The sequence below is a fragment of the Amblyomma americanum genome, chromosome 4, assembly GCF_052857255.1.
Source record: "Amblyomma americanum isolate KBUSLIRL-KWMA chromosome 4, ASM5285725v1, whole genome shotgun sequence".
NCBI classification, from domain to species: domain Eukaryota; kingdom Metazoa; phylum Arthropoda; class Arachnida; order Ixodida; family Ixodidae; genus Amblyomma; species Amblyomma americanum.
This window is the reverse complement of record NC_135500.1, coordinates 182,767,340-182,781,373: the sequence shown is the minus strand read 5'-3', so window position 1 is coordinate 182,781,373 and position 14,034 is coordinate 182,767,340. Positions and strand designations below refer to the sequence as shown.

Sequence of the window (14,034 nt, the reverse complement as noted above, 5' to 3'; positions counted from 1 at the left end):
GCGCGAGCGTCACACTTTCACGTGATCAGCGTCCTATGACATAGCGAACCAGCCAACTTGGGGAGAGTTGCCGCATACGCACGAAGCACAGGCCAGGGCTACTTACAAAAATCGATATTGAATTTCTGATATCATTATGATGCAGTATTGGTTATTCATCATAAACTAATCAGAAAGGCAACATCTGTTGAGTTCTTGCATCAGACCAACATAATTTCTTTGAGTTTTGCATCAACTTTTTTTACATCGGAATCGTATCATAAATTCTTGATGATGTTTCGCAATAACCTTCCTGATGCATGAAGACATCAGAGCAGTATCGTTTTCATGCACCGCCCAATTAAATATTTTTTTTTCAATTTCTTGTGCAGAAATAATGCACTTAAATTAAGATAACTTTGCAGTTAAATCTCTTGATTGCGCTTGCCAAATTGCACACATATTATCAAAACTCATTCAGAAAACTCTTCTAACAACTCTCCACTAACACTTGCTGGGGGCTTCTTATTAGGATTCTAGAAGCTCGTACCCGGGTTATGAAGAAGTTCGGATCAGGTGAGTGCATCGATGTCGCATGCATTTTCAGAGGACTGTAATGGCCTATTTTAGATCTTGTTACTTGCTCTTTTGAGAGGGTCGATGGAAGCTGTTTGCTGTAATGATTAGCAGGTGTGGTCCTAGACTATTCCATGTTTCAGAGAAGCCTGCACATATAACAAAAAATTGGTTGTTTACGGTACGTGTACTAGTACCCAACCGTAGCGTTTGTTATGATGTTAAAGAAACGCTAGATAAAAAGGCATTCAAGGCACTGACTGCTTTTTCCATTCTTTGGCGAAAACACTAGTTTTTATACATCATGAAGTATTCAGCAACGCATCATGAATTCAAGACGTATACATCACAAATTAATGAGAATCTCAACAAGCAAAAGCACATCCCGTCGTAATCGGGAACAAAGTGGCCAGTATTAATCAGCAATTCATCAGAAACTCAACCCAAAAGTCATCAGGTATACATGTTGAGCGTGATGTCCAAAATCATTGATCCCTATCAGAAACTCATCATGCATTTTTGTAAGGCGTTGTAAAAATTTGGGAGAGTATACGTCTTGCGAGTCACGAGAGAGCATGCTGCAGGCAGAAATCCGTGTATCTGAACAGCCGCGTTTGCCCTGAAGAGAAAATTAATACGTGCGTTTGCGCCATGTTCTCTGGTAGCCCGCCAACAGCACCCTTCGTTTTCGGGTAGCGTTTTCATCCGGTTTTAACGCGATGGCGTCAAAGAGCTCGTGTAGCAGAAAACCCGGCGTCGGCGTCGTTGACCGTTGACAAAAATTCGCGAAAAATCACCAAAGAAGCAACCTCCGAGGCAGGTTGGCCACCTAGAACACGTAACCTTGTGGCGTCACCACAACCTTCTTCCCGCCGGATTGTGAGCAAGCTACTCACCGCGGCAGGTGGCAGCTAAATTAATGATTGGCCGCTCGGGAAGGTAAACCTGGGTCACACAAGGCCCACCGCTGGGAGCACCTGCCATCGCAGGGCATGCAGTGCATGACACACCGCTTAAAAGCTGCACCACTGCGCCAGGAGGGCTATGAGAACTCCCAAGGATCTATGAATTAACTGCAAAAGGGACTATGGAGTTATGAATTAGCTGCAAAGTGCTGCGCTCGTATAGCAGCCAGATACAAAGGGAAATCTACGAAGCCTTTATCCTCCACCACAGAGGAGGTGAATGCTAGAGCGCGAATCGTCTCTTCACTTATCAAAGAAAGAATCAGCCTAGCAAATGGTAACAGCAGTGTGTTGTGATTATCTTGTGCTTGCTTTCTGTATTTAATGCATTCTCGCACGAATTACACGCAGTTGTAAGTCAGCGCTATGTCTGTGTTCTTTATTTCTGTAGTCCCGTGTTTGCGCGCTGTTTCGTTCCAGTATCTATGAATGTAAAGTAGAGAATGATCATCTGCATATATGGCAGCTAACCCATTACGCTATTGCGTCATACCCTTAATGCGAAGCTTAAGTGTCTCCTCCAATTTTGAATGTACCACTAGGGACAAAAGTAAAGGAACATCTCCCTCCCACCCCCTTTAGGTTCCGAACCACGCAGCACTGCATGCGGCCGGCACGGTTCAAAACTTGGAGGGGGTTATTTACTGCGGCCCCAATAGTACGCCCAGTGTGCCTGAGTTGAGTATACTGGCGGGGTTGCCTACGTTTATTGCGAGGATATCTGTCTTGTATAAGCGCGCCATCCAATGATGGTGGCATTGAAGCAATTCACTGTGCGTTCTTAGAGTCCGTTCGGACGGAAACCTGATGAAGCGACCGGTGCACACACAGCATATGAAGCATTTCCCACTCCAGTAGACGCTCAAAGAAGTGCTTTTGCGCGTGAGTAGGCTTAGCATCCGCTCCCATCGACTAGGCTTCAAACCCTCGTTGCACAAAATAGCTTGCAATTTTTCCCTGAGCAGCAGCTTTAATCGCCTGATAGCTATAAGAGGTGATTGCACGAGATTGTTAAAAGATCCTTAGTGATCCTACATAATTCGATTACTGAGGGAATAATTACTCATTGGCATCCACCCAAGCGCAGCCACACCAGGCATCCACATCATTGGCATCCAGGTGGATGCCAATGAGTAATTACTTCGTCATTAAAAATCTACTTCACCTTGGGGAATTCCCCTAAACATATGACCATAACTCGTTTAAGTACATGAGAAATTATGTCATACTACATAGATGAACCTATAAGTCGCTGTAGTCTGTGAGTCTATGAGTCTCCGGCAAGTAGCGTAAGAGTCGGCGGGACTTTTTACTCTAATAAGAGGGCATATAGGTTCGTACATAAAACGTTCCATGCTTCCCGAAATTCGCCCACAAATTAACGAGCGTAATTTGCATACTCCTCTTCGTACCTTTAATCGGCGCTGTATTTTTAGCCCGAAAGTTGGTGATCCGTACAGACATCCACACAGCTAGATTAGGTTTAATGAAATGACGTTGCGCTCACGCCACAAGTGTCATAGCTGCATTCCTCGCTTCCACCGTTGCCGGTCCCGGGAACGAGTAGCTAGGCTTACTTTACAGCGTCAGTTTATTTCATTATTGTTGTTTCTTTTTATTCATTTTATCTCGTTTCCCGAAGCCAGTCAAGAGCACGCACTTGGTGCGTGCAGCGATACAAACCGGTTCACCGGGTTCCTTCTATCTGGTCCCTTCTTTTGGCCCTTCTTCGTATTTACAAACCTCCTCGGCTCCGGACTGTCTTTTCCGGCCCCTCGCCCCCCGTACACAGCGCATACCGGCCTCCATTGAAGTCAGAGTTACCACGCCGTCTTCCGTTGGCCAGCAACGCCAGCGCCTGCACAGACAGCGGCGATAAGGTGAGTGGCCGCGTCTCGCAAGGTTGCCGGGGCATCGCCGCCGTGGGCCACTGGCGGTTTCACGGCCGCGGCTGCTACTCGGCCACAGCGGCGAACAGTCGTAAACGCGAGCCCGTGATCACCCTGCCCGCTGCTCGTTGTCACTTTTGCTGCATAGATTCACCCAACTTGCAGCCCTCAGTCCATTTTGTTATGCGTGATGCCCTTGCTCAAGCGGCGGTAACGCTTCTGCGTGGCCTTCGCCACTGGTCTGCAGATTGTAAGCAATCTTAAACGTTTTTTTTTTTTCACATTTGAATTTCGTAGTCGCTCGCCCCATATATTATGCGCCATGCATGTATTCACCGTGCACTCTAGAACAAGGGCTGATTATCATGACGTCGTGGTAATGCTCTTGAAGCTGTTAGCTTGACATTTCAAGGGGCTTACTCGAAGCAAGGGGCAATGAATTAACCACGACGTCAGGACAATCGGTTGGCGCCATTGGCTAGAAGTCATCATTTGCCATTTCGTTCTTGAGTTGTATCTGGTTATAATATTTTATCAGAATGCTCGTGAATAACTATCTGAATAAAACATTAGGACAGCGCCATACTGTCGACAAAGCAGAGCTAGGTTTCCGAACAGCGTAGTCTTGCCTACGTTATTCGCTGTGTTCCTTTGCTGCGTTGCCGACCCGATGGCTCACTTGTAGTATACGTATTCCTTCGCGTCAGAGCGGTGGCATGTATTGATGACATCTTGAAACTTTCACTCGAATTAACGGGGTTCGCACAAGGTCATACCCAGTGCCCACGCTAAGCAATTTAATCTTCGCCCACTGGGCGTCAACCTAGGCTTGGTAAACGCGCTTGTGTCATGCACATACGCGCGTCCAAGAAAAAATCCTAAATAAAGCAGCGTTGCGTAAGCGCACGTGCCTTACCTTTGGTATGTCAAGCCCTAAGTGGCACGATGAGGTTATGAGGCAGAAAGACACAGGCAGTCTACAAATTGACTGCTTTTTTTTTCACGAGGTACGGGCAGTTTTTGACGAGATTCGAGCGGGATTCGGGTCAGATTCTGCTATTGATTGACGCTGCCTGTAAGCATATCACGCTCGGAAGTTATAACCCAAATGACTAGGTCCGGATAGGAGAGAGCTGATTGCTAAAGGGCTGCCGCTCAAATTCGTAGTTAGACTTCACCACGAACACACGAGGACGAAGAATTGTGATAGCACACACAGCACTCAGGTGTACATTCACCTTTCTTTGTCCTCTTCTGTTTGCGCTGAAGTCTAACTATGAAGCCACTCAGACTAGCCCAGTTCAGCATGCTCTTGTTCCTCAAGTATGTGGTGACAAATCACGCTCGATGCAAAACAAAAAAAATTGAGAAAGAATGGTGTAGTCTAATGTACGATATTTGTTTTCTCGTGTTTAAAGCAAAGGCGCAAGCCAGTGCTGCATGACAGATGAGCATGGCGGTAAACCAGCTGCGCTGAATCCGCACTCAACCAGAGTAAAAAAAGATTAGCACTAGTGACGTGCAACAGGAGTGGCAGATTGCAACACTCCGCGCTGCGCTTACGAACACGCCTATAACCAAAGTGCAAGGTGTGTTCGCAAAGCACGGCGCCGCGCCAGGCGCGCGGTGCGATTTTCAGCGTTCCGGTGACGTCATTGTACTAATACTTTTTTCTCGCGACTATACTTCTTGGAAGAAAGTGTAAAATATGATATGAGGGACAAAATTTTCTGATGTCAACCATGCTGACCGAAACTTGTGGCTACACCGATTATGCTAGTGACCCAGCACGCTGACAAGGTCGTACTTGTAGCATCTATTTCGTGATGCGCTCATGCACGCACGATGGGGCATCGCCGTCTTGAACTCGAGTCAGGCCCCCCTACTACTGACCTAATAACTAGCGTAGCGGGTAGCTAAGCAAGTGCTGCTACAGTATACTTGAGGTTGAATAATCACACAGACTGCTCACGGTCCTCTGCCTCTACCTGCTGTCTCTACGGCACAGGCCTCTTTCTGTCACTCACGGAAGGAACTTCTTCGGCAACACAGGGATCGGCAAATATCGCCAAGAATCGGCAACTGTATGACTCAAAACAGTACAGATGGATACTTTAGCAATCCGTAATCATTCCCACAAAAATCCCCTTATCACAACCGAACAAATCTCAAATCCAAATCTCCATCCCACGCATTACCACGTACCGCACAGGCATGAGGGCCGACGTAGGGCACACGCTTCTCCTCATCAACCCCCTCCGGACCATACTCTCATTTACGCCGACGCTGCACGCGTACCATGGGTGCATACAATTGCCACCCTCTCCCAAACCATCCGCACTCATCCCCCCCCCTCCCCCCACCCCCCCCACCCCCCCGTCGACTTCAACCCTTGAAATCCTCCCAATGGTACCTGATCTGCAACACGCCTTGAAGTTTACTCCCAAGCCGCGCAGAAACCGCTTACTCCGATTCTCAAGCGGGCATCAGAGCCATTCCAAAAGGCAAACTTTTATCACATCTTCGCGAAGAGTCGATGGACGCACTGAATGAACACTCCCCCACCCCAGTTTGAATCATATCGGCTCCTGGTCATGCCAGGATTGCAGGTAACAAGCTGACACAGAAGCACGCCCGGGAATCTATATATACACCGAGCACCTGTGATCCGCTGGAGGCCCTTCGTTACCGAAAGCAAATCAACATACACTACGACAGAATTCGAGGAAAGAAACCATTCCATCACTCCATCCCGCTCTCTCCATCTCGTTCATTCGTCTCCTATGCAAAATTCAGCTTAACATCATTTATACACCTTCTAGGTCATATCGGCACTGTCCCCGGGCCATGCCTTCATGTCCCAACAGCCCAAAACACTACGCCAACTTCTCCCACTGCCTCTTTTAATGCCCGTAGGCCATACAGTCACTACATTACACCTACTCACCCTCAGGGCAGGGGCGGATGCAGGGGAATGCGGGGTCGCCCCCTCCTCAAGCGAGGAAGTTTACGTAGGAAAACTATGCTGAAGCCGATTTCTCGAGTGCCGCCGCGGTGGCTCAGTGGTTATGGCGCTCGGCTGCTGACCGCAAAGTCGCGGGTTCGATCCCGGCCGCGGCGGTCGAATTTCGATGGAGGCGAAATTCTAGAGGCCCGTATACTCTGCGATGTAAGTGCACGTTAAAGAACCTCAGGTGGTCGAAACTTCCGGAGCCTTTCACTACGGCGTTCCTCATAGCCCGAGTCGCTTTGGGACGTTAAACCCTTATAAACCATTTTTCGAGAAAAAAAAGCCCAAGAAATACACGGTTCAAATGGAAGCGCTCCCCACTCCCCAAACTCTCCCTCCAGGAGCGACCCTTAAATCCGGCCCTTCCCACTTCCTATTTCATGGAGTGATTGGCTCACCTCAAACCAGCTGCAAGACCAACTGGCCCCCGTGCGGCAAACTGGCTACCATCTTAGCGGCTGGCACAAAAGCTGCAAATAGTTTCCTCTCGCTCTCTCTCTCTCTCTGATATAAGCCTCAGTATGGCGAACAACCATACGGCATTTCCATATGTTATGTAAACCCAATAGCAGTGACATATCATACTGAACAGTAACAGCGTCCTCAACTGCGGAAAACTGAAATCCATGTGGATGTCGCTGTTTGGCCGCTGGTGAAAATTCCATCTGAATCTATCTCGCGCTGCGCGTTGTACATCGTCGTTTTCATCACCTTTCACACGCTAGTACTGCGCCGCTAAAAATTCATTTTGAGAAAAGAAAGATGGTGGTGCACTGTGCAACTGCCTCACTTCTCGGCGGGCACCTCAACTGTGCCGAGAGGGAGATGGCGCCAGCACAGTTCGAAGGTGAAGCCGTTCCGTGTACGGCGTTCTGTGGACAGCGAGGTCGGTTGTCAACTTTTTTGTATTCTGTTATGTCTGAAGCCGCAGCTTGGGAACGAGCGGCCAAGGCGAGGGACATCTGAATACCCAATCTTCATGCTGAAAGCTGAGGCGCGTGTGTTTAGTTTTCCATAAAAAACTTGGTTCTTATTCTTTTCATACTGTAATGTACAGTCTTTATCAAAAATATTCAGTCCAAGGGCTTTGCTTCCAAACCGTGTAGCGGGGCACTAAAGTACATTTGGCAGTCCTAAGCTCGGGAGCGTTGAGGACCTAAGTTCCTCCCACATTCATGAGATTAGGGTCCCTGAGTGTGGAAGAGAAGCCGCGCTGCAGGGCTCAGAAGCAGACCCCTTGGGCTGTATACTTTTGATAAAGACTGTACATTACACAACTTTGTACCTAGTTTAATTGTGCGAGCATTTATGCGCTACGCACATTTCTTCGCACTAGTTCCCTCTCAATCAGTTCGGTACTAATTGCGTTTGTTTGTCTCTCCTCTCTTTCACTTCTTCAAGATGAAGGTGTGCGCTGTATTGCTCAGCGTTTTGGTCGCCGTGAGCGCCAGAAGCCAGCCGAGCGACCGGAGTAAGTATTGACCTAATGCTCAAAACATGTACTTCAGGGGATAGCGGAGCTCATCCGGGGCTTGCATATAGGACGAAATTTTTATTGATCTCTTTATTTGTTTGTTTGTTTGCTTGCTTGTTTGTTTGTTTGCTTGTCTGTTTCCTTGCTTGCTTGTTCGTTTGTTTGTTTTATCTTATAGCCAGTAAAGGTATTGAAGATTCAGGTAAAAACAAATTTCTCGGTCAAAAAACAAACAAAAGAAGAAGCTAAACGGAGGTGTCCACACCAATGTAAATGCCATAACAAAAAAAAATGCACTAAATATTCACCATTCTTGTACAGGTTAGAGAAAACAACCGATTACAGTTACAACTGCTTCATTTGAAATGTAACAACTCGAGTGACTCGTAGACAACTGGCTTCCTGTTTACTCGTATCAGTACAGAACGTCTTTACATCTCAGTAAACGGGCTGAAAAAAATTTGTCTTTCTGTTCAACTGTTATAGTTGTACAAGAACTCAATAAGCGGTCGAACGAAAGTCATTGCGCATTTTTAAAGGCGTTGTCATTAAAGGAGATGAATTTGTAATCATTAGCAAGAAAGCGTTCAGCCAATTCTAAGGTCATTGCTAACATGACTAATATTAGGTATAAATAAATAAAATAAACCAGTAATTTACAACAAACCCTGTAGAAAGATTCGAAAAAAAAATTAATGTGGATTAGCTTTGTATATCGTGGATTAGCTCAGCTAATCCACGATATACAAAGCAAAAGCGAGATTGAGGTTTCCACTGACGCACGGAGCCGGTTGTGCGCCTTTCCTTTCGTGGAAATGAACGGCCTTTGCAAAGTTGTCAACGCCAATGAACTCTATAAACGCCGTCGGCTCACTTGTTTTTTTTTGGCTTTTGAGGAAAGGAAATGGCACAGTAACCATGTCACATATCTCGGTTGACACCCGAACCGCGCCGTAAAGGAAGGGGTAAAGGAGGGAGGGAAAGAAGAAAGGGAAAACTGAAAGTTGTGCGATGTCAGTGCACGTTAAAGATCCCCAGGTGGTCGAAATTATTCCGGAGCCCTCCACTACAGCACCTCTCTCTTCCTTTCTTCTTTGACTCCCTCCTTTACCCTTCCCTTACGGCGCGGTTCAGGTGTCCAACGATATATGAGACAGATACTGCGCCATTTCCTTTCCCCTCAAAACCAATTAAAAAAAAAATTTCAAGGAAAGGCGCGGCGCTGCAGAGCGGCGGAACACCAGTGGCTCGGTGCTACTAGTGGCGCATGCACAGTAGTGACTAGGGAGCGAGAGAGATAGAAACGAAAGGTCAGGCGACGGAGTCGGCGGCGGCTACCTGCGCCGTGCGTGACATCACTTGTGCTCCGACATACGCCGGCTAGCGCGAAGCGCGGTGTTGACTAGCGTAGTGAAGCTTTTCGCTTCAAAATCCAAAAATATGCAGTCAGCGAATGACGATCGGTCCGGACACCGTGCATGAGCACAATACCTCGTTCTCTTCTAAGGTTTAGCGCGCATCCTTGAAAGACTCATTGAAAACCTTCAAAGGCTTCCTTCCTTGAAAAAGTCTCGAGGAAAATAAAGTTGCTAACCGAGAGTGTTCAAATCTAACTTGTTTTGCTCTAAAACGAGGTTTCTCATCGTTTTCAGCACAAATGCGCGCTTTTCACCCAGTTAGAGACTGCGTTTACATATGCATAGGCTCTTTCGTAAGCGCTCGGTGTTTCTGGGCCTACAGTGTATGAGTGCTGCTTGCGGAGACTGTGCGATGTCAGTGCACGTTAAAAATCCCTAATCCCGCCTATATCTCTCCTCTCAAGGCGCAGTTGAGGTATCCATCAAAATGGGAGATAGTTACTACGCCATTTCCTTTCCTCAAAGTCCAATAATTTTGCGGGAACTGTTCGTTCTCCGCGTTTAGAGGGAATCCACTCGGGTAGCCTTTGCGTCTAAAGCTGCTTCGAAAAGTTTTTTTTGGGGGGGAAAGGAAATGGTGCAGTATCTGTCTCACATATCGGCGGACGCCTGAACCGCGCCGTAAGGGAAGGGATAAAGGAGGGAGTGAAAGAAAAAAGGAAGAAAAAGGTGCCGTAGTGGAGGGCTCCGGAATAATTTCGACCACCTGGTGATCTTTAACGTGCACTGACATCGCACAGCACACGGGCGCCTTTGCGTTTCGCCTCCAGCGAAACGCAGCCGCCGCGGCGGGGTTCGAGCCCGGGAACTCCGGATCAGTAGCCGACCGCCCTAATCACTGAGCCACCGCGGCAGGGGAAGCTGCTTCATGATCTCGGTTCTCGTGAGTGGGTTTCATTGTCTATCTATCTCTCTCTCTCTCTTTGCAGAGTTTGACAAGCCTTTGCTGCATAGACTCTGAAACAAAAAATCCTGCTTTTTCAGAAGTATTCTCGCAATGCAATTTTCGTGGCTCAGCCGGCCTAACAAATATTTGATCTAATTATTTTAGTTTTAATGGGCTCAACATCCTCCCGTTTGTGTAAGCGCATATCTTCGGTATGACCTTTTTTTAAACGTCTCCTGCCCAGCGGCCCGCTCACAGGGCAGCGCCTACTACGACCGACGCATGGAGGAGCTGCTACACCACAAGCTGGAGAAGTTCCGATCCGTAATGTCCTCGGGTTACCCCAGCCTCTCCATCCCCGTCACGGACCCGCTCAACATTCCCCCCGTCGACATGTCTTCCATCTTCGGTGGAGACGTGTTCCGCTTCCAGCTGCTGCATGTTCAGGTGACGGTCCGTCCTTGCAGCCTGCGACGCGACATGCCCAGCATTCGTGCCGTTGAATGGCGAGAGGCGATCGTGTTCGCCTAGTCCAAAGATGGGGAGTCATATTTCGTGTAGCTAAAGCTAAAGAAACGCACATGAATCTCTGGTAATGTATAGAGAGAGCAGGATGTGGTTCTTAACAGCACAAAAAAAGTGAACAACGGTTGAGGCTATTGCTGAGCCATTTCGACAAGAGGACCTGTCGAAGATGAGTCAAGAAGACAATAAGACAAAAACTTGCCGAAGACGAAGGTGAGTCCTCTTGCCGAAGCATTACCCAAGCAAACTGAGGCACGCCACCCCTCATAAAACCTATGCTAGGTTTTATGGGCATTTCGTTCAGCTTCTCTACCATTTCTTGATCTCTTGCTTTCTGTGCTGCATTCGTGTCAGTTTTATGATAATCTGTTCCAGATCCGGAATCTCTCTACATTCGAGATAACCGAACTGAGGGCGGACACAAAGCACCTTAAAGTTCGCCTGACTTTCCAAGCCCCGCAAATATCCGGGAGAATGCAGTACACCGTGGCCGGGTCCCTGTACGAAGTTTTCCCCCTCCAGGGTAGTGGTCGTTGTGACGTCGTCTATCACGACGTCACTGTCAGCACCGTGGCGAGGCTCAAAGAAACCAACGGAAGGTTCCAGTTTGCCGGCTTCGAAGATTCCAGCGTCGACTTTGCATCCGATGAAGTATCCGTAAGTTAACAGCTTCAATGCATGACGTCTCATATAAAAAAAAAGGAAGTGCGAAAATTTCAGCCAACTGCTGACGGGCACATTGCACGTTTCATGTGCTGCTGCTGCTACTACTTTGAGAAGCACATTTCGCACGCCGCCATTGAACCTACTTCAGGACCCATCATGTTATTCTTGTTCAGGCTGACTCGCGCTCAGGCGTCGCCACCGGGTGTAATTCAGATTTAGAACTGAGGCTTCTTCAGGATTCTCTCCTAACGGACTGCACAAAGAATTACTTCAATGCCTCCATCAATGGATGACCCGCGTAAACAAGACATATTCTCGCAACAAATGCAGGCAGCCCCGCCAGCGTACTCAACTCAGGCACAGTGGGCGTATTATCGAAGCCAAAGTAACTGACCCCCCCCCCCCCCCCCCCTCCAATTTCCGAACCGTGCCGCCCCCATGCAGGGCTTCGGAATTCGGAACATGAAGGGGGAAGGGGGGGGGGGGGAGGATTCAGTTACTTTTATCCCCAAATGGCACATTCAACAAGGCTACTACACTGTAGTTCGGTGAGGGCATGGTATTGTTAGTTTTATCTCTTTATCTTGCCCACTGTAATGGTAGTCCTTAAGTACGCTTCCGCAGAGTGGGGTTACTGATGAAAGTCGATAGCCTGATTAAAATGAACCAGGCAGCAAGTTGCTGAATGTGTTTTACTTGTGCAATGTTGTAATAGTGTTGTGTAATGTTAAAGACATTGCACAAGTTGATGCATTCAGCAACTTGGTGCTAGCCTCGTTTTATCAGACGATCTATTGTATCTTCATCTGCCACCGATATGCTACAGCTATAAATGCAGAGCCCCTTTTGTATGCCGACAGATTGCGAGGCTAAAACTGCTTTATGGTTTACCGAACGAGATATTACCTTCCCTCTGCACGGGTCGGCTAGGATCAACCCCTCTGTGTTGTAGTGTCGGCCACACCCCAGGGACTTTCATTTCCGAGTGGCCTAGGGCTCGAAACTTGACATTATACAGCAAGCACATTCCCGCAGATCGTGTTCAAGTCCTCGTGTCTTTAAAAGTGGTATCGGGCACACTAAGCATCGGCGATTGCGTCACATAGCGCGTGGTTCGAACTCATTAGACAAGTGTCCGGACGACCGTACGCCTGTGCTCTGCTAGGGCCAAGCTATTCCAGATGTCTTCGTTTCCACTCACCATTAGAAAGTGGAACTCTGTCAGAGTGGATTGTTGAATGTCTCAATGTAAATACCCTTTTGAATTTGTTGCTATATACCACACCTGATGTAATCTTCTCCTTCTTGGGCAGCACTGCTGCCTGCAGCATTTGTAAATAAATAAACAAATACTTCAAATGTGCAAGGAAAGAGCAGAACGGAAACTTCCAATGCATCAAGAAACCCCAATTTAAGCCAAATTCCGACTTCCTTTCCTCTGTCTAAAATGCGTCTAAGATATTATTTGCCAACGAAACAATCGGCAAATTGGCAAGCTAATTACGTCGAACAGTAACGCCAGTATGTGAAGATGAAGCACAAACAGAAATGCTCCGTGTGAGCAGAGCATTCAGCGAGCGGCCCACACGCAGGTGCAGCAGAGCCCGCCAGTGACAACTGGAGACGGCCTGGGCTCCCAGGTTGGCAGGATCCTCTTCTGGACGCTGTCCAAGCCGGCCTCCAAGATCCTGCCGCCCAGCCTGCTGCTATTCCTCAACGACGCCCTTGAGCGAACTCCGAGACCGGGGGTCAGCAAGGCGGAGCCGTGAAGCACGGAGCGCTGTCGCCGGCACGACACACGTCCCTACGAGTGCATTCGCTTCCGTTCGCTCTGTTTCTTGCTCCAAGTTTTCCCGAAGGACGTCTTTCTGAGCTTCACGCATGCGCAGCACATGTTGTGGCGCAATGACTCGGAGAGGCCCAGCTATAAACATGTGCTCTCCAGCGTAACACATCATAAGCTACACTGCTTGCTGCTGCTCTCAGTATTAACGCCATAGTATTAGAGCACGTCAGGAACAAAGTCCGCCATCTGATGTCACGAACTGCGCTGATCGGACAAGATAGGTCACGTGAACTTGTGACGTCGGCACAGCCTGCCCTGATGGGTCACACTGATTGGTCGGAGAGGTCACGTGACCTTGTGGCGTCATCAGAACCTGTCCTCATGGTGAACAGAATGGTAGGAGAGGTCACGTGATCTTGTGACATCATGACAACCTGCTTACCAGGTTTTTAAGCAACCTCCTTTCATACAAGGATGCAAATGTCAGAACCATATCAGCATAGCGGGTACCTGCTATTGCAACAGCAGTCCAAATACGGCAGGTTGGTGGTCCGACAATTGCAAAGAAACTGACGCAAACAGACACAGAAGTTGCAAGAGCAGCAGAGACGAATGTTAAATCTAATGCTATCGCATTCCACACTTAAGTTCACTAAAGCGTTCCCGTATTTTATTTTACCATTTCAACTCGCATTTATTCTTATCCGAAGTTATACTTTCCCGCGGCACAACTATTTATTAGTCAGTGTACACTCTCCTTACCACCCACAGTATTCTGCCTCAAAACTGCGATCCTTTACGGTATAAAGAGCGCAAGGCGCGCGTTTCTCGTCCGCAAAGTGTAGGACCACCTCTCTGTG

General features: G+C 48.0%; 1 protein-coding gene across 1 annotated transcript; it reads left to right on the top strand.

The window, feature by feature from the left end:
• Positions 1-7,847: 7,847 nt before the first annotated feature.
• LOC144130481 (uncharacterized) lies at positions 7,848-14,020 on the top strand. The gene is made up of 4 exons (XM_077664402.1): positions 7,848-7,890; positions 10,442-10,644; positions 11,098-11,379; positions 12,981-14,020. The coding sequence occupies exons 2-4, from the start codon at positions 10,480-10,482 to the stop codon at positions 13,155-13,157; spliced, it is 624 nt and encodes a 207-aa protein (XP_077520528.1). The 5' UTR covers positions 7,848-7,890; positions 10,442-10,479; the 3' UTR covers positions 13,158-14,020.
• Positions 14,021-14,034: the final 14 nt, after the last annotated feature.

What these genes read in the sequence shown, in the direction of transcription:
- LOC144130481 (XM_077664402.1), top strand. Translation starts at nt 10,480, where the DNA reads ATGGAGGAGCTGCTACACCACAAGCTGGAGAAGTTCCGATCCGTAATG. An exon ending in TCCAGCTGCTGCATGTTCAG is followed by an intron (nt 10,645 to 11,097) that starts GTGACGGTCCGT and finishes AATCTGTTCCAG; the next exon opens with ATCCGGAATCTCTCTACATT. An exon ending in TTGCATCCGATGAAGTATCC is followed by an intron (nt 11,380 to 12,980) that starts GTAAGTTAACAG and finishes GCCCACACGCAG; the next exon opens with GTGCAGCAGAGCCCGCCAGT.